The 19,813-nt window shown below is 39.3% G+C and overlaps 1 protein-coding gene across 4 annotated transcripts; it reads right to left on the reverse strand.

Moving 5' to 3' along the window:
- Nucleotides 1-308: 308 nt before the first annotated feature.
- Serbp1 (SERPINE1 mRNA binding protein 1) lies at nucleotides 309-15,692 on the reverse strand. Of its 4 annotated transcripts, none has more exons than XM_013020605.1 (8): nucleotides 15,261-15,692; nucleotides 11,503-11,653; nucleotides 10,832-10,972; nucleotides 10,633-10,704; nucleotides 10,037-10,156; nucleotides 6,732-6,909; nucleotides 2,387-2,560; nucleotides 309-923 (listed from the first exon to the last, which is right to left on the reverse strand). In XM_013020605.1, the coding sequence occupies exons 1-8, from the start codon at nucleotides 15,571-15,573 to the stop codon at nucleotides 867-869; spliced, it is 1,206 nt and encodes a 401-aa protein (XP_012876059.1). In that variant the 5' UTR covers nucleotides 15,574-15,692; the 3' UTR covers nucleotides 309-866. The 4 variants fall into 4 exon arrangements, with proteins under 4 accessions (XP_012876059.1, XP_012876058.1, XP_012876061.1 ...); XM_013020604.1 differs by having other exon boundaries at nucleotides 10,633-10,722; XM_013020607.1 differs by having other exon boundaries at nucleotides 10,037-10,111; nucleotides 15,261-15,691.
- Nucleotides 15,693-19,813: the final 4,121 nt, after the last annotated feature.

Below are 19,813 nucleotides of genomic sequence, written 5' to 3' on the forward strand. Positions count from 1 at the left end.
AAACTCATACCCATTAAAATGACTTCACTTGACAGGATGTCTATCCAGAGTATCTTAAACAACTTTCACTAATAACGTATCTAGTTTAGCTTTTAGCTGTGAAAGTCACACATTTTAAAGGTAAATGTATTTGCAATTGTGTATCAGATATAATTCAAACCTAATGAATCATGCAGGAGTTAAGGGTTAATAAACCAATGTGCTTTGAATTTGTTCAAGTACTGATACTTCTGTATATAAAGATTTAGCGTATATAACAGCTATGAGAAGTGAAAAGATTTCTCCCCAAAAATGAAATTAAAACTAAGTTAAAATACATAAAGTAGTTAGTATTCCACACAGCATAAAATTTGACAAATCAAAGTTTACATGTCCCAGTTGACTATGTGTGAAAATGCAAAGCAGGTATTAAAACTGATAATGTCCGATATTTATACCAGTCTGTATATTAGAGGAACATCTAAATCCTTAATTAAAAAACACAAATGAAGTGAAAGCTTTAAACTGGTACACACTGTTCACACCTATATTTCAAGTTTGGAAATGCATATTTGCAAGCAGCAATACAAAAGTATTCATGAAGAATGCATAATCTCTGAAAATTATGAAAACATCCCTGCTACCAATACATTTCTAAATACAAAACTGACTACCATTTTTGTTACTTCTGTGTAGCGAGAGAAGTTCATTTTTAAAACAGATAAAATTCAGTCTTTAGGTGTGAATGGTATGAATGACAGTCTTTTTTTGTTTTTTTTTTTGTTTTTTTTTTTTAAATTTCTTAGTTGTTTGGGATCCTTAAGCATGCAAAAGCTTTTAGAACAGGATGGTCCACAAAGGAACCAGGGTTGTCTTATGGCATCCAGTTAAGCCAGAGCTGGGAATGCCTCTGGGTCATCCACATCAGGAGCAGAAGCACTTGACTGGGAAAAAAAAAACAAAAACCAAAATTAGCCACGATTCTCAAAATTTGAAAATATACTATACTACCAGCATCCACATTTAACCATTGACCTCCAAAAACAAACGTTGAATTAATATACTGGATAGTATTGTCAGAAGGAAATCACAATTACTTTCAATAAGTCATTTTCAATTTCTATCAAGACTTAAAATTCCCTACAATAACACAGATAGTGTCTCTTTTCACTTTTTTGGGTTGTCAGTTGTGAGGCTTGAACTCCAGGCGTGGACACTGTCCCCGAACTTCCTCTGCTTAAGGCTAGCGCTCTACCACTTGAGCCAGAGCACCAATTCCAGCTTCTTCTGTTTATGTGGTACTGAGGAATCAAACCCAGTGCTTCAATGCATGCTAGGCAAGCACTCTACCACTGAACCACGTTCTCAGCCCCTCCTTTTCCTTTTTATCCCTCTAGTACCAGGAATAAAAATCCAGGGCATTTTTTTATGCAAGCTAATCAACACTCTGCCTTATACTACCTTATTGCACCACAGGGTCTTACTAAGCAGCCCAGGCTAGCCTCACACAAACTTGATATCCTCGTACTTCTTTACTGTCTAAGAGTATTGGAATAGTTTATCATTATATCTAACTTACTTTCCTTATAATGGATTCTTTAGTATTTGTAGATTTTTGTGACATACAGGCTAAGAAACCACCTAGCCACATAGTTTATGTATTAAAAAAACAAAAAACAAACAACAGGCTAGGGAGCAAACCTCCATCGTAGAGTATCTATCCAACAATCAAGCACAGTACAAATTCATAGCCCAATACTACCCAAACGAAACATGAATCCCAACTGTCACAGAGTTAGAAATAACAAAAAAACAGTGGTCTTACAAACATGTCAAACAATGAATAGTATAACAGATAGGATATAAAGTAATGAGAAAAAGCCAGAAGTGGCATTGTGGCTCAAGGACAGTGCCCAGGCCTTGAGTTCAAGCTCCAGAATTGGCAATAACAACAGTAATAATAAAGGGAATAGATTGGTATTTCAAGTAAACCAAGAATGAGCTTGATATCCCATATCTGAATTTCCTCATCCATTATTAAATGATGCCATCACCACAGAGAATAAAAATGACCTAAGTACCTTAGCACAGCACTGTCACCAACACCTAATAATTCATGTGTGGCTGGGTGCTGGTAGCTACTCAGGAGGCTGAGATTTGAGGTTCATGGTAGGAAACCAGCCTGAGCAGGAAGGGCCAGAAGTGGTGTTTTGGCTCAAGTGGCAGGGCACTAGTGAGTTCATGCCCCAGGATGGGGGAAAAAATAAGTTACTGAAGTGTTTTGAACAGAAATGTACTTAAGCAGCCTATTTAAAAAAAATTAAAAGCCTACTTTTGCTTCTCATATTCTGAAAGGCTTCAGCCAGTGATTTACTACATAAAAGGGAAAAAGAAGTACTACAATTACCTTGTCAGTCCTACTGCCACGGTTTGGACGTCCACCACGCCCACGTCCACCTCGTCCTCCCCTGCCACCACGTCCTGGGCGGCCTAGGTCACCAAAATTGATCTCCAGCTGAGATGTTATATCATTTGCTGGCTTCCGGAAATGATGGTCCATAACGGAATCTTCAGCATGAGCCTAAAAATGTTAAGTGAAGAATTCTGGGTAATACTAGAAAGGCAATATCACCAAATTTCTAAGTAATGAGCTTTCTCCTACAAAAAGACCAACTATCCAACCTTCTACATATGTGAAGAAATTTCATAGGTAATGAAGTTAGCTTTGGGTTCAGCTACCATCATCCTTAAAGTAAGTATTCCCTATAACCTTCCTCTATCTCAACCTGCTCTGAATTGCAAGTTATCAACAGTCTTCAAAAGATTAAAGTAGCTGGTCCCCTTCCCCCTCTAGAACTACTGAATGGTAATCTTTGGCAGTGTAATCTGTGAAAGTGCACCTAAGGTATCCACTAGTAATAAGACATTTAAACATTCTCTTTTAACACTTTCAAAACTACAGTCTGGGAAAGTATGTACAGATTTTAGGTTTGTCCACTCATATATCTGAAATTTGGGTCAACTTATGAAGCTTAACATCTGATTTGAAAAGCCACACACACATAAAACCACATTTTAAAATATAATCAAAAGAATTTTTCTTTTGATATCAAGTGGGATTGAACTCAAGATCTTCCCCTTGCAAGATAGGAATTTCTACCACTCTTCTAGCCCTTTTTCTTTTTTTACATTAGTTATATATATGAATGAATATATTAATCATTTTATATCGCTTAATATCAAATTTCTTGTACATCTGAATAAAACGTTTATTCCCCCGATGGAAATGTTGCTTATGCTGATTAAAAGTACATTATTCCTTTCTCTAAGTACATGTATAATCCTCATTTCTGAAGAGAAAAAGTACATTTTCTTCATCCGATATCCACATCACTGTCAAGCCAACTCAAAGGCTCTCTTAAAATTAATTTTAAAGGATTGGGCTGGGAAGGTGGCTCAGTGATAGAGCATGCAAGCTCAAGGCCCTGGGTTCGATTCCTCAGCACCACATAAGCAAAAAGAAAAAAAGCTGGAAGTGGCGCTGTGGCTCAAGTGGTAGAGCGCTAGCCTTGAGCTGAAGAGCTGAGGGACAGAGCCCAGGCCCAGAGTTCAGGCCCCACGACCGGACCCCCCCAAAAAAAATTAATTTTAAAGGAATCTAAAAAGCTGATATAAATATTAAAAAAACCTCTAGCAAATTACAAATCAATTATATAGACGATGTAGTGTTTAAATGTGTTCTATCTCAAACAAATTATACCAATTCATTAATTAGAACTTATTTTAAAATTTAGAACAGAAAAGCAAATAACAAAAAAGCCCTAGAGGGCTTTTGGTACAATTACAAAAGTCTTAAGCAGGCACAGGTGTCCCATGTCTGTAATCCTAGCTACTTGAGAGACTGAGAGCTTAAGATTGTGGTTCAAAGTCAGCTGGAACAAACAAATCCCAGACTCTTACCTACAATTAGCCACCAAAAAACTACAAGTGGAGCTGTGGCTGCTCAAGGACAATGCTCTGGCCCTATAAGCCCTTGCAGTACTGGTACATGCACACAGATGGATGGGAAGGAAGGAAAAGGAAAGAAAAGAAAATAGAGGAGGGCAGGAGCAGGCAAAGTGAGTCAGGTAACAGTGGTTCATGCTTATAATTCTAGACAATCAGAATACTGATATCTGAAGGATAGAAATTCAAGGCCAGTCTGGCCAAGTCTCGAAGACTTTTATCTCCAAAATAATCAGCAAAAGCTGGCTGGAGAACATGGCTCAAGTGGTAGTATGAGAACCAACCAAGTATGAAGTCATGAGTTCAAACACCATACTGCCAGAAAAACGGTTGTTTTGTTTACATTTCTAACTAAATATTAACTCTAGTGCAACAGTTTCCTAAGTGTCTAGAATAGGAATTGCTGAATGAGGATTAACTCTGATTAAGCTGTCAGTAACACAGCAGGTTATCTCATTTCCCCACTCCTAAATTATCTTTTTTCCTCAACCTCCTTTGTAACAAAGACAAATATCTGTAAAAGTATTACAGACAGCACACTTTAAGACCTAGACATCCAAAATGGTAAAGGCATACATACCAGTTTAAACAAGCATCTATTTCCAAGGGCATTAATAGATTTTTAGTGGCTTAATAATACAAAGGTCCTGGTTTCAAAACTCCTCATAACCAGTTTCATGTTTTATAATTTCTAAAACGTGTAGTCATATACTTACTTTGCATGATATAGTGGTCCTCATTATCTGCAAAGGACCACAAATTCCAAGACCACACATTCTAAGCACACATGGGGTGCTAAAGACCAGTAAGTACTTTTTTTTTTTGTCGGTTGTGGGGCCTCAACTCTGGGCCTGGGAGCTGTCCCTCAGCTCTTCAGTTCAAGGTTAGCGCTCTACTGCTTGAGCCACAGCACCTACTCCTGGCTTTTTCTGCTTATGTAGTGCTGAGGAATCAAACCCAGGGCCTCATCATGCAAGGCAAGCACATGAGCACTGAGCAACCTTTCCAGCCCACAAGCTGGTACTTTTTATACACCGCTTTTCTACACTTAGGATTCTGAGCAACTAAGGGGCAAGTAATGTATATAATGCAGAATGACACTGGACAGGAAGATAATTCATTCTGAGAGACAGGACAGTGTTGAGATTCTACACTATTCAGAATAGTATACAATCCATAAAGTTTATGGAATGGATATTGTAGGGATTTTCCATTTAATATTTCTGGACTTTATGTTCAAAACTATGGGTAAGGCCAGGCTACTTGAAAAGCCCAGTGCAAAAATATTAAATTGGGATACCTACTCAGATGCTTACAAAATGTAGACTTCAATGTTTTAATAAATCCACTTTATGTTACAAATAGAATTTTATATATAAAAAAAACTATCCTCCAACATAAACTTTCATGGCTCCAGAATCAGAAATTCTATACTGCTCTACTCTGACATAATGATGATTTTACCTCAATTACTGACAAAGAAAGAGCAAAAGTGAGTCCAAGTTCAAATACCAGGCAATAAAACAGATTTGAGAAGTTCATTTTGATGGACACTGACTGGGTCAAGGTCATAATCCTAGCTACTCAAGATGCTGAGAACCTGAGGATCACAATTTAATGTCAGCCTGGGCACAAAATTATGAGACTGCTATCTCAAATTCATCAGCAAAAAGCTGAGTGGATATGTTGATCAAGAGGTAGAGCACCAGCCTTGCTTGAAAGCTTGAGGCCCTGAGTTCAAGTTCTAGTACAGGCACCAAAGGCAAAATAAAACAAAAAGCATTCTAATGAAAGAAAATAATTTTTTCTGTAATACATTTAAGACCATGTTTTCATTTATGATAGAATTGTTAAAAACAACTCTTCTCTAAACTCAGAAAACCACTTGTGTTTTCAACCTCTATTTCATAATATTCACCAAATGTTTCACAGCTTTTTGCTTATTGAATTACTATAAGATTTTACTGAGTTGGGTGTAAATGTGCCAAGTGGCAGAGCACATGCACTTCAAATGCTGAGTTCAATCCCCAGCATCAAAACTAAATAGAATGTTATTGAATCTTTCTATTATGCCTATGTAACATTTAACTATGTAACATTTAACTTTACCTTAGGATAATAGGATATATGCACTGTAGTTTTGTTACAGCCAATTTATGATGTAAGTACATACCTCAAAAGGTCAAAAGAAGCTGATAAAGAATTTAGTAGAAAGAAATAATGGCTAAGATCTCACACTTAACAAACCTTAATCAGAGATAGCATTGTGATCTTTTTCTAACAACATGCCCCAAGACTTATAAATAAAGGCTACTGAATCAAAAGTCACCAGGAAGCATTTCTCAAATATTTTCACTTATTTCTATGCTTCCAAAATTTAGGAAATGTTATATAAGTTAATTATTTGGTCTTCTAAGATTTCATTCCTTAGTAAAGATTTCTAAAATTTACCAAGTTCTAACTATTGTACACAACACAGATAGATAATCTTGAAATGTATTAACTAGAGAAAGCCTAGTATTTTAGGTTAAACTACAGGAAAATGTCAACATTTCAACCTAATAAAAGAAACATTTAATGATTCCAAGTAAAATTCCAAAAATAGGTTCAACTTTTATCTGCTCTCAATCATCTATGTAAAAACCTTTTTGTTTTATACAAATTATCAATGTAAAATATACAGCAAAAGTTACAAATTCATTCAAGTCACACTTGAACACATCAAACACCACAAATCTTAATTTTACCTCTTCACTCTTTGATTTATGAAGAACAAATCCCTTCTTCCACTGCCCATCAGCACCTTCATTTGGTTTCCGAATATTAAATTCCACTTTTGCCCGGTCTTTATTTTGAATAGCCTTCCACTCATCCAAAGTCATCTCTTTTGGACCCTCTTCCTTAACTTCTTCAACCTCATTTTCCCTGCAGAAAAAGATGTTTCAATTTTATACTTGGTAGGTAGCTAGTACAATTCAGTAAGATTTTAAACATAGTTATGATTATAAAAAAATTCTGGCTCTCTAGAAAGATTGCCAACATTATAATTCTCTGTATAATCCAATTTTAACACGTTAACATGGTAGAGACCAAGAGATCAGTTTTTATTGATTAATGAACATACATAACTTAGGAATATACATATTATTCTCTTAAACTCATATGATCATTTATCAATAAAAACAATATTGAACTGACTTTAACCCTTCAGCATACATTTCTTTGAAACCAAACCAACTACTTTTATGCCACTGGCCTGAACTTGAACAGAGGGTCTCACTCTCTTATTCTTGGTTACCACTTGAGCCACATTTCTAGTATGCATTGTGCTGGTTAACTGAAGATGGAGTATTGCAGACCTTTCCACCCAGGCAGGCTTTTAACTGTGATCTTCCACATTTTAGCCTTGTGAGTAGCTAGTAGTATAAGCATAAGCCACTTACGCCTTTCTTTAAAACATCTTTTGTCAGTAATATCTCTGGTTATATTCTCCTGAAGGACATTTTTTACTTTCTACACCCTAATTAATATATCTCATAACATACCTGAAGCAATAATTTAGTAAGGACGCATGGTAAAGCTATCAGGCTTCTTATTATGCAATGTAAAAACTGATCCTGGGGCTGGGATGTAGCTCAGTGGCAAAGCACTTGCCTGCCTATCAGGTGCAATGTCCTGGGTTCGATCCCCAGTACCAAAAAAGAAAAGACAAAAAAATTACAGTTAAAAAAAAAAAGGCTGGGCGCTGGTGGCTCACGCCTGTAATCCTAGCTACTCAGGAGGCTGAGATCTGAGGATCACGGTTCAAAGCCAGCCCGGACAGGAAAGTCTGTAAGACTCTTATCTCCAATAAAGCACTAGAAAACCAGGAGTGGTGCTGTGGCTCAAGTGGTAGAGCACTAGCCTTGAGCTGAAAAGCTGAGGGACAGCGCCCAGGCCCAGAGTTCAAGCTCTATGACCGACAAAAAAAAAAGCCAAAAATAAACCACCAAACAAACACCTGATCTTGGGCTGGGAATGTGGCTTAGTGGCAGAGTGTTTGCTTAGCATGCACGAAGCCCTGGGTTCAATTCCTCAGTACCACATACATAGAAAAAGCCAGAAATGACGCTGTGGCTCAAATGGTACAGCGCTAGCCTTGAGCAAAAGAAGTTCAGGGACAGGGACCAGGCTCTGAGTTCAAGCCCCAGGACTGACAAAAACAAAAAACAAGCAAAAAAAAAAAAACCTAATATAAACAGATCCTTTTTCACTTCAACACCCACACTTAATGCAAAATAAACCAAAAGCCAAGTTTCTGCACATTTTACAATCTGTACAATCCAACCTTCAAACCAATCTAAGGTTTCACTAGTAATATGTTCACAAAAGCTGTTTCAACATAATACAAAGTTAGTTATTTCTAAATATAATTCTTACAGAAATACAGGCCTAGGAATCCATTAAAGTTACTTTAGTCAATCCACTAAACAAGTCATTCCCTATTTGGGGAGCCCTATTTCCAAAGATAGCAAGTAATTTAGTTAACCATAAGTTTTTATTAATCTTCCAAACTGCCCTTTATTATATGACAAATCCTATCTTAAAATTTCCAAAAGCAAGTTTACATTAAGTTAGAGAGCCTTAGCAGGGCACCAATGGCTCACGATCATCTAGTTACTCAGGAGGCTGAGATCTGAGGACCATAGTTCAAAGCCAGCCCAGGCAGACAAGTCTGTGAGACTCATAAAACCACCAGAAAACTGGAAGTGGTGCTGTGGCTCAAGTAGCAGAGTATTAGCCTTGAGCTGGAGGCTGAAGAGCTCAAGGACAGTGTCTAGGCCCAGAGTTCAAACCCCATGATGGACAAAGAAAAAAAAAGTCTTAGGTACTGAATATTTATCAGCTTACTATTTAGTAATTTATCAATTGACACAGCCAAGATTATAACTTAACATAAATTTGAATACAATGAGTTATGACACCTACATTTAAGGACTGATGTAAGGTGTAACTAAACATTAAACCAACAGAATGTCTGGAAACTTCAGACATTAAGCTTTGTTTAATTTATATTACCACATACAAGATATAATACTAAGAGAATGTTTTGATAAGCATCATTACCTTTTTTAGACCCATTATTCCCAAATTTATTTCTTCATACTGAGCCAAATCCTATCAATATTATCATTTACTTCTGGTATACAATTACAATTGTGTAGCTCTTGTTGAAAGTGACTTAAGCATTGGTTTTCTAATGAAGTTGTTTTCAGCAGTCTGGGGTTACTTAATCCTACACAGGGTTCATGTAAGTCACCATCACAATTTCATTGTTTACAACACAAAATTAGGACTCTATAGTTTCATATAAATTAATATTACCGCAAGTACAAAATACCACACAACACTCTGATCTGCTCTCTCCAATAATAAATCATTTTTTCTCAGGCCACCAAGTCAGGGAATATGGTACTCCCTTCTCATCATTATCAGTGTTTCACCCTAAGAGCAATTCTTCCTGGAAAAGGAAAATTTTAGAAAGAGAATCCTCTTCTTGACTGGTTTGGCTGTGCTCTAGTTGAGAATAATCTAAAAAGACATAAACCCATGGAATGAAACAAAACCCTATTAGCCATATTTACAGTCAATTGATTTTTGCAAAGATATTAAGAACATATCTGGGAGAAAAAACCTCTTTTAGATAAATAGAGGTAGAGAGAGAGAGAGAGAGAGATAGACACAGGTCAAATGTATAAAACCCTGTTACCTTTGGATTTCAAAGGTTATTTTTGTGATTAGTGTTAATAGGCTTTACTAAAATAGTGCACCTCTTAATAAGAAAGTAGTCAACAACTAATCAAACAAAAATAATATACCAGGCAATTCCAGCACTCAAACTTAAGCAAGAGGATTCCAAGTTCAAGACATCCTGGGCTACATACACAGCAAGTACCCCGACCCAAAATAAAATCTCTATTGTCATTAAGTAAGAACTGAATCTATGAGTTACCTTACTGGTAAAAACCTAAATGCATTCAGTGTTGAACCCTCACTCATAGGAACCACTTACTTATTTTCAGTGTCTGCCACTGGGTGTTCTTCACCTTCAGGTGTTTCCTCAGTCACATTTGTTTGATCCAAGTCACTGCAATTATAAGATATTTGTTTCTGAATGTATTTGGGGGACTCTCTAAGGAAAGAAAGAAAAGAAAGGCATCTAGGTCCATTTACATGTAACCAAAGAGTTCTTCAGACAAAAACAGAAATTTTTCACATTTTTTTAACATTCCCACTAAATTTGCTCCCTAGAAGACAAGAACTCTAAGATAATCTTAAACAAACCTAAACAAAGTATTACTGACTTACATATGGGAAAGACTAAAATTCAAGGAACTATTGCAGGCACAATGAAATGAGAATACTGAAATGTCAAGTGTAGGGCTTTAGAAAAAGCTACATTAATAACATACTTAAGGATAGGATACTTAAGGATAGGATAGAAAATGATCATGATATAAAAACCAAACCTATCTCTTAAGACATTATTTTGTAAGTAATAGCTTTGATAAAGTATCCATCTTTGTCTAAGGAGCAAAATTTAAGCATATAAAAAACTTCCAAGTTCAATTTATTGAAATAATTTAACTTAAAAATCAGAATACCAACGTTAATTCATCTTTGACAGTTCCCCAGTTGTGAGATCCGCTACCTCCACGCTTGTCCTCATGCTTCAGACCACTGTAATGTGAAAAAGAACTAACAAAACTGAGTTAACATAATACTCTTTAGTTCTAGAAATTCAAATTTTGTTTATTAAATAAGCATATTAACATCTAAGAAATGAAATAATCAACATAAAACTTACGATCTATCACTTCCACTATGCCTATCAAATTCACGTTTGCCACGAGAATCAAATCCATCTCCTCGGCCCATTCCACGTCCACGACCTCCTCGCCCCCTTCCAAGTCCACCACGTCCTCGAATAGGTCGGTCAATAATCGGTCTACAATACAAATTAACAATTACATCTCCAAAGTTTCCAGAAAAAGGAATAAGATACCCATTCAAAGCCTTGTAAATACAGAATGTTTACTGACTCATAGCAACTAATCACACACTTTAGAAAATTCAAGTCTGTTTCCGAACACAAAGGAAACGAAATTATTTGGCCTTTGGTTTTAAAAATTGTTAGTGATATATTTTCAATGCTATTCACTATTAAACTATTTACATGTATACAAAAGTTTAAACACATCTAACCAACATAAATTATTGGTTTGTAATAAATTAGTATTAACATCCTTTTAGCCCAACATTTGGAGAGTGAAAGAAATCAACATCCAAAGTGTACAAGATATATGTTTGAAAATGTTTATCCAAAATCTAAGTACAACAATGAACACACAAGTTTCTCTGAAAAACTGACAGAAGTAATCAGCTACATTATTACTGGCAATTATGCCCAATTTATAGCTACATGTTAAGATGTAACTACAAAGTAATAAAACATGAAGTACTATTTAAAAAACTTACTTGTCAACTGAAAATTCGCCTCCTTCACCCTTTTCTTCGAGTGGCTTTTCAAATCTTCTTTCACGAGGTGGTCGCCTTTCTGGTCTTCTATCAATTATTTTCCCTTCACCCTGAAGTTGCTGATCAGGTCTTCTTCCAACTCGTCTTATTCCTAATAATGAATAACCAGCACACCAAATCATTTTTGCAATTGAAATTTAGGCCTGGATTAGAAAACACCCCAGTGTATAACCAAATATTTTAGAGTAAATTTCTCATCATTCATGATCTTGTTTTAACTTTCTCTCTAGTTTGCCAAGTTATCCCTCACATATCTACAATTATTCTGACTTGGAAGTCATTTGGGTAACCCTAACTTCCATCAGGAATTTTTAAAGATGTCACACAGTCAAAAAAGTGAATGTCTGTACTATACTATATATAACCTGGGAAGAAATGGAATACTCATAATTCCTTAAAATGACAAGCGTGAAAGGGTAGCAAATGGCATTTAAGACCTCTACAGAACATCTCCAGTTTAGAATGAGTTCTGAGTTACAGAAACCCTGTCTCAGATTAAGAGTGAAACACCTATTTGACCAGAAAAATAGTATCATCTTCCTCATATCCATTACACAAAGTGCATGCACTCCCAGAACTTTTAAAAAATACGATTATGTGAGGTTGGAGGCATGGCTCAGATGGTAGAGTGCCAGACAACGGGCAAAAGTATCAGATATCAAATTCGAGTCCCAGCCTGGAGCGGGAGGGGACTTATATAGCCTTTAGGAAATAATTCAGTAGTCTCTTATTAAGGCCTCCCTTCATGAATCTGTTTCCAAATAATTCTTAAAAACAGACACAGAAAGACCCCTCCCTTAAGTAAAATGCAGTAAGAGAACTGTGGATACAGCTCAGTGGCATGTTAGCATGCCCAAGATCCTGGATAAAGCCCAGCACAGAAGAAAAAGATGATTAACAAGTAATAGCTAAAGCATTTATTATTTCCCTACTTTTATTATTTTTCTCCAAATTAGAATGAACCAGTGAGTCACCCAAAAAGCAATCAATATGAATTATTGGTAGTCTCAAAGAGATTGTTCATTCAATACATGACCAAGACTTCAAGAATGCTGTAATTCCCAAATCAGTTTCTGACAACACAGCTGAGACATGATTTTTTAAGATCTTACAGTATTTCACTATTTCTAAGAATGGAACACTATCAAGACACACCCAATTATTCAAAAACGCCTACCACCTCAGCCATACACAAATATGTACCTCTTTAATAAAATTTTCAAGTTCATTTTCTGTAAACTCTCAGAGCAGACAAAAAAATGTAGGCCTGTACCAAAGCATTTAAATAAATTTCATCAGAGGTGTAAGGTATTCGGGAAAAGCTATGTAACCAGCCCTCATAACAATATCCAAGCCAAACACACCCAATGAACAATGGCTTGCTTCCCCACCCAGTAGCAACATCAGGCCTACAAAATCTAAAAATCTTAAAAACTCATCGCAGGACTGGGGATATAGCTCAGCAAAAAAGTACTTTCCTAGCACGTTATCTGTTGGGGTCCACCATTAGAACCAAACACACACACACACACACACACACACACACACACACACACCCTCACATAGTGAAAAATGACTAATTTTTTAAATGCAAGCTTATTTTGAGGTACTTTATACTTGCAAGCTAACTGCACTCAAATCTAGGTGTTATTTCTTTATACTCACTGACATTCTAAGTAAATTAAACGGCTAGCAATAGGCTATAATACAAAATTCACGTAAAACAAATATCAAACACCTATAGCCCAGCCTTAGGACCTATTACCAAAGGCACAACACCTGAGTAATCTTTCCAACTCTACAGCGTAGGGACTTTGTTTACAGGTGTATCATCCATTCCCTCCCCCCAAAAAAGACTAACAGGCATTAAGAACTGAAAATGACTACTTTTCCCATTCAACATTTCCTCTGTATTTATAAGCTTGATTTTTTAAACGTCACATCAAAAAGTGTTGAGGATGTGGGATATAGCTGAGAACTGTTGGATGCCAAGAGCTGAGTTCAATACCCAATACTTTGGGGAGGGGAAGAAACATCCACTAAAATACTAAGGAGCACAATGATAACTAATCTGAAAGTTTTTCAAGCCAAGAATGATTATTTAATGTCAAAAATCAATTCAATTTTATATCAAAAGTTTTATCAATTTATAAACTGTTTTCCTACATTTTATAACTGCAGAGGTTATTTAAAAGGTGGTCTTTATAATCAAATCTGAAACACTGAAACCATGTTTCAGGTTTTAAACACTTCAAACGAGTAAACAAGTCTACCCAGTATTTATTTTTTTAGACTCAACTCATTCATGTTCTAATTAGTGTGACCAAACAGTTAAGTTTAAGCAGTTTAAATAAATCAATTGTGCTCCTTCTGACACAGAAATTAAACGCTTTATTCACAATTGTGAGGCTAAATACTTTATAAAGCCTAACTTGTATAAATTCTTCCTAATACTCCAGTATGTTTTCCCCGCCAAATACATAATTTTAGGCAAGACTTTGTGTTTAATTCACCATCTAGGTGCAAGATTTTTGTATTCCAAGCCTCACGAAAGTTCTTTTTAAAAATGTCCCTACACCAAAGCCAAGCTAACAAGTCCTTCCGCTAACGAGAAACAAGTCCTTCCAGGAGCACGTGGTAGTATAGGCTAACTTCAACTTTCAATGTATGCTGGGACTCTCAAAACATTCAGAGCTTAGGTCTTAGGTCCACACCTATTTGTTACAGATTATTCATGCTTTCTTATAATTGTCCGGTCCCTCTTCACACACAACAAACCAGTAACAAGCAAGAATGCAAAATTGAATCTTGCACCACCCTAGGAACAGCGAAGTCCTGACCATGCTTCACGCACATGTACAGGGCAAGCTACAGACTATACTGTTCGGCTGCGGAACACTGACAGCCTCAATCCTCGTTTCACCCACGAGGCCCAGACCAGATCAAAGGCAAACGTGAATGTTGGAAACGGGGAGAAAGGATGGGTCACGGGGACGCTTCTATAATACCCAATCTTCAATTCTGTAACAACCAAGTCTTTATTCGGAATTCCCACTTCACCCAAAGGGGCCAAATCCCTTCCTTCTCCACAGTTCAATCCACTTCTGCAAGTTAGAACAAGATTCTAGGAGTGGGGACAATAAAGCACATGCGGTGCTCCAAACAGCACCTATTCCAACCACACCTGATACCTTCAGGTGCAAACTCCGAGCCCCAGTTTCTCACTTAGGGTGCCCCGCGCCATCGTGGGGGCAAGATGGCAGAGCTAGAGCCCGAAGCAAACCACAACACCTCCTAGGAGCACGCTGAAGGAAGAGCTCTGCCCGGGAAGGAACTGTGGCCACTAAGACTCTTCCTACGAACCAAAGGCTGCAAAAAGAGCCCGCCCGCCTTCTCGCCCGCCGGGGGAATCGGCGGGAAGGGTCCGGCCCGCAGGACCCGGCTCCTCGCCCAGGGTTAGGCGGGAACGGCGTGGCTCCGCGAATCCTGCAGGCGGTGGCGTGAACTTGGGGACCGGCCGCCAGGCTCCCAGCACCTGCGCGGAACCTGGCTTTTGTCGCGTGGGGGAAACGTGCGGAGAAGAGGACCGAGTCTCCGAGCGATCCTCGCAACTTGTCCTACAAGCAAGTGGTGGCCGTGAGTCCCCCGGCGCCTTCCCTTCATCCCCGGCGCTCCCTGCGCTGCCACCCCGGCTTTACCTTCTTTCTTAAGCGCCACGGGCGGCTGTGTCTCCTCCTTCTTATCAGCCACGCCGACATTGGGAGGCAGCGGGTTCTTGCGGTCTTTCTGGGACTCTTTACGCAGCTGCTTGCCCGCCGCGTTGGAGTTGGTCTGGGCCGCGGCCTGAGCAGCGCTCTTGGCCCCAGGGCCCCCAACGCCGCCCCCGCCGGCTTCTTTTTTCTTGTTCTCTGCTGCCTTCAGCACCTCGAAGGGGTCCGATTCGTCGTCAAATAACTGGTCGAATCGGTTGGTGACCACGCAGCCGAAGCCTTCCTGTAGGTGCCCAGGCATGATGGTGGCTCGGCGGCGCGTTCCTCTACGGATTGCAGCGGGCCGCGCCGAGCCAAGAGCGCCTGCTTCAGCTCTTCCCACAAGATGGCCGGGCCGAGAGAGGGGGGCCGTCTTCTCTTCCGGCGCCAGGCACACATCCGGGAGCGGCCAATGCCGCGCTGCACCATGGGATATGTAGATCCCCGTCGTCTGTACCGAGGCTGCCGACCGAGACGGGACTACAATTCCCAGCATCCTCCGAGCGACCACTCTTCGCGCGCGCCCGAGAGGCGGGATCATAGGGAGCGATTGAAGCGTGCGAGCCGAAGGAGGGGAAAAAGCCTGGTGGTGGGCGGAGTCCTGCCACCTGCTCTTGTCACCCCGAAACTCGCCAGGTCTTGACGGTGAAAACAGGAAAACGTGACGGCATCTTTAGCTCATGAAAGTGTTCTGTGTCTTCGGTTTCACTCACCGGACTCTTGAGGCCGGGGCTAACTTTCTCCGCCTCTCGGGGAGAGTCAAGGTGACTCCGAGACCTCGCCAGTGGAGACAAACTTCCGGGGGTGGGAGGTGAGGCGCCGCACCGGCCTCCTGTAGGCTGCGTCCGCGGCGCCGCGAGTGCCGGAGGCGGGAAAAGGGGTGACCCTCCACCGCGGCCGTGGTGCTCGGGCTGGGCGGGCGGGAGGCGAGGTGCCCTCCCTCGGCGCCGGGACTGGGGGAGCAGCCCTAGCCACAAAGCCAAGTAGAGCCATCCCGCGGCCGCGCTGGCACGCCTGGCCGGACGTGGCGACCGGTGCTGGACCCCGGTGGTTAGCCCCGAGTCTGCAGCGCTGGAAGCCGGGCAGGGCGTGCAGAAACGTGTTCTAGGATCGATCCAATTAATTGCCCGGGATCTCTGACAACCCAAAGCTTAGGTGGCGGTGATGGGAGTGAAATGAGCTTAGAAATACTATTTTAGAGCCCTTTGAGCAAGTAGGTCAGAAATTATTGAACAGTGACGGAAAGCATTGGCATCCGTTGCGAATGTAAGTCCAATTGAGGCAATACAGTGTCAAAGAATTTAGTAACTCTGTATTCCGATATGTCGTGATTTTAAAACCTCTCTGCGTGGACACCAAACTCTCTCGAGTGGCAGATGCTAGAACTATTTCAATCTCAATATCTGAAGTAAGTAGGTTCTCTTTTTTTCACTGGTGATGAAGCCATTTCGGGAGACTAAATGACTTAATAGGTTTACACCCTCAGTAGGTGCTCGGGCCTGACCTTAGTTTTTTTTTTTTTTTTTTAACACAACTGATACTATTGACATCAATTCTGTAATCTAGACACTGCTCAGTTAGAAGTTGGACGATTATTTAATTTCCAGTAGCTAATAAGTGTAAACATAGTTGCAAATCCGTTAAGGTTTGCAACAGCAAAACTGAGCAAATTTCTAAGGCCCAGAAAGTAGAAGACAAGTTATATTGCAGGCATGTAGCAGCAAGCCTTATGACTGTGTTTTGCAGTCCTCTCCCACTCCTCAAAGTTACTTGTTTCGCTGTTGTCATTCCTCTGATCATCCCCACCACCACCTCACTCTCCCTCCTGCCGTTCTGGTTCTTGTAACTCTTCGGGGAGACAAGAGACAATGGGCTCTCAACCATTCTTTTCCCATGTTTTGAAAATAGCCCAGATCAATAATGTTACTCTGAGCAAAAGATGTTCGTCTGAAATACCATGCTGAAACCTTTTGGGGCAATGAATACAAGAAAGTAAAACAGGCTTTGTTTGAGGGGGGGGGGAGGAATGGAGAAGTGCTGGGTTAAAAAGGTAGTAAATGAGAATTAATATGATCCAAGTAGTTTGTTTGCATGTATGAAAAGAGCTTATTGACAGGGCTGGGAATGTGGCTTGGTGGTAGAGTGCTTGCCTAGCATGCATGGAAGTCCTGGGTTCCATTCCTCTACCACATAAACAGAAAAAGAAAAAAAAAAGCTGCTAGTGGTCCTGTGGCTCAAGTGGTAGAGTGCTAGCCTTGAGCAAAAAAAAGCTTAGGGACAGTGCCCAGGTCCTGAGTTCAAACCCCAGGACTGGACTGGAGAGAGAGAGAGAGAGAGAGAGAAAACATTGAGATTGTTTTAAGAGGGGAGGGGGTAAAGGAGGGTTATGGGATGTGGAGTAGTTGTTGATTGGTGTAGATTGTATACATATATGAAAAGGTTCCCAATCATAGGATTTGAACTCAGGGCCTGGGCATTGCCCTTGAGGTTTTTTTGCTCAAGGCTAGTGCTCCACCACTGAGTCACAGCTCCACTCTGGCTCTTTTGGTGGTTAATTGGAAGTAAGAATCTCACAGATTATCCTGCCCAGGCTGACTTCAAACTGTGATCTTCAGATCTTAGCCTCCTGAGGAGCTAGGAGTAAGCCACCCACACTTACTCAAAGTCCATTTTTAAAGTATGTAAATAAAGCTACATATGGTAAACCTTTTTTTCATGTTATTAATTATTGAGGTATTATTATATGTAGTTATTCTAACTAATGTTTTCTTTGTCCTAAGAAATCAAATTAGTGTTTAGGGCAGAGGAAGTACCTAAGTGGTAATTACTTAATATGTATGAGGCCTTGATTTAAAACCACAGCATAGTATAACACAAACAATACACAAAAACACAACACACAAATACATAGTCCTTTTTTTTTTTTGTCAGTTGTGGGGCTTGAACTCTGGGCCTGGGCGCTGTCCCTGAGCAATTCAGCTTAAAGCTAGTGCTATACAGCTTGAGCCACAGTACCACTTCTGGTTTTCTGGTTGTTAATTGGAAATGAGAGTCTCACATACTTTCCTACCTGGACTGGCTTTGAACCTCGATCCTAAGATCTCAGTCTCCTGAGTAGCTAGGATTACAGATGTGAGCCACTGGTGCCTAGCTTTTTTTTGCGGGGGGGGGGTAGTGAAACTGGAGTTTGAATTTAGGTCTCAAGCATGGAGCCACACACCCTAATCCAAATATTAAAATATTAAAAGCTTCCTATTATAGGAAAATATCGGTAGAAAAATCCTCAAAGGAGAGAAGACTTCCTAGCAGACTTTTATTAAAATTCAATGAATGATTTATAAAGCAACAAGTTTGTTATGAGATGTCACTGATCAGAAATGTGGTATAAATATCATGTCTGTAGCAATACTTGAATCACATGTTCTCTAAAAAATACTCAAGTAACAGCACAGTAGCAACTGTATATAGCAAGCCTCTCTAAAAAAAGCTCTAGCAATAAATGCTGAAAACTATCCAAATACCTTAACTAAATACCCAAAGTAGTTGCCTAGTGTTAGCAAAATTGCGAAACAAAATATCCTTTCAGGACACTAATGCTCAATTCTGTTATATTACACACAATCTTGTTTTTATCGTGTGTGTGTGTGTGTGTCAATTCTGTTATATTACACACAATCTTGTTTTTATCGTGTGTGTGTGTGTGTGACACTAATGCTCAATTCTGTTATATTACACACAATCTTGTTTTTATCGTGTTATCGTGTGTGTGTGTGTGACACTAATGCTCAATTCTGTTATATTACACACAATCTTGTTTTTATCGTGTTATCGTGTGTGTGTGTGTGTGTGTGTGTGTGTGTGTGTGTGTGTGTTTTATGGGGGATTAAATCCAGGCCTTGTTCTTGCCAGGCAGTTGCTCAACCACTTGACCTACTCTTCCAGTCCTTACCCATTTCATAAAAATCTCAATTCCCTATGACTGTTGCTGTAACTAATAATTTTACAATCTTAGTGTTTACTATGTTCTAAACATTATGCTAAGTACCTTACTTCCTTGAGTTCTCAGAACAACAATATGAAATAAATAGCATATAGGAAAACTGAGTAACTATCACAAATTCACAATGACTGAAAGAGTCCCGGCAGCCTGTTCTTATAGCCTAGGCACTCAACTATTATGCTGTATTACATATAGTAGAGGGAAAAACATTTTACCCTCTTATGGTTAGCACATGTAGCAGAATAAAACTCTCACTCATTTATAACACTTATTTACATAAAAGTAAATAAGACTGATTTTTTTGGTGTACTCTTATACAGAAAGCATTTTTAATTAAAAATAAATAAAAGTGGTTCTAGTTTCTAGTGAGGGCAAACCCTCTATGCCTCATATTGGAATGATAAGTATAGTATTGCAGGTCAGGGTTCTTGCTGAAGTTAGAATATCAAAGCTAAATATAGAAATATTACATGCTGTTTTACTATCTCAAACTTAACTTTGA

The sequence above is a fragment of the Dipodomys ordii genome, unplaced genomic scaffold, assembly GCF_000151885.1.
Source record: "Dipodomys ordii isolate 6190 unplaced genomic scaffold, Dord_2.0 Scaffold51, whole genome shotgun sequence".
Taxonomy (NCBI): Eukaryota; Metazoa; Chordata; class Mammalia; order Rodentia; family Heteromyidae; genus Dipodomys; species Dipodomys ordii.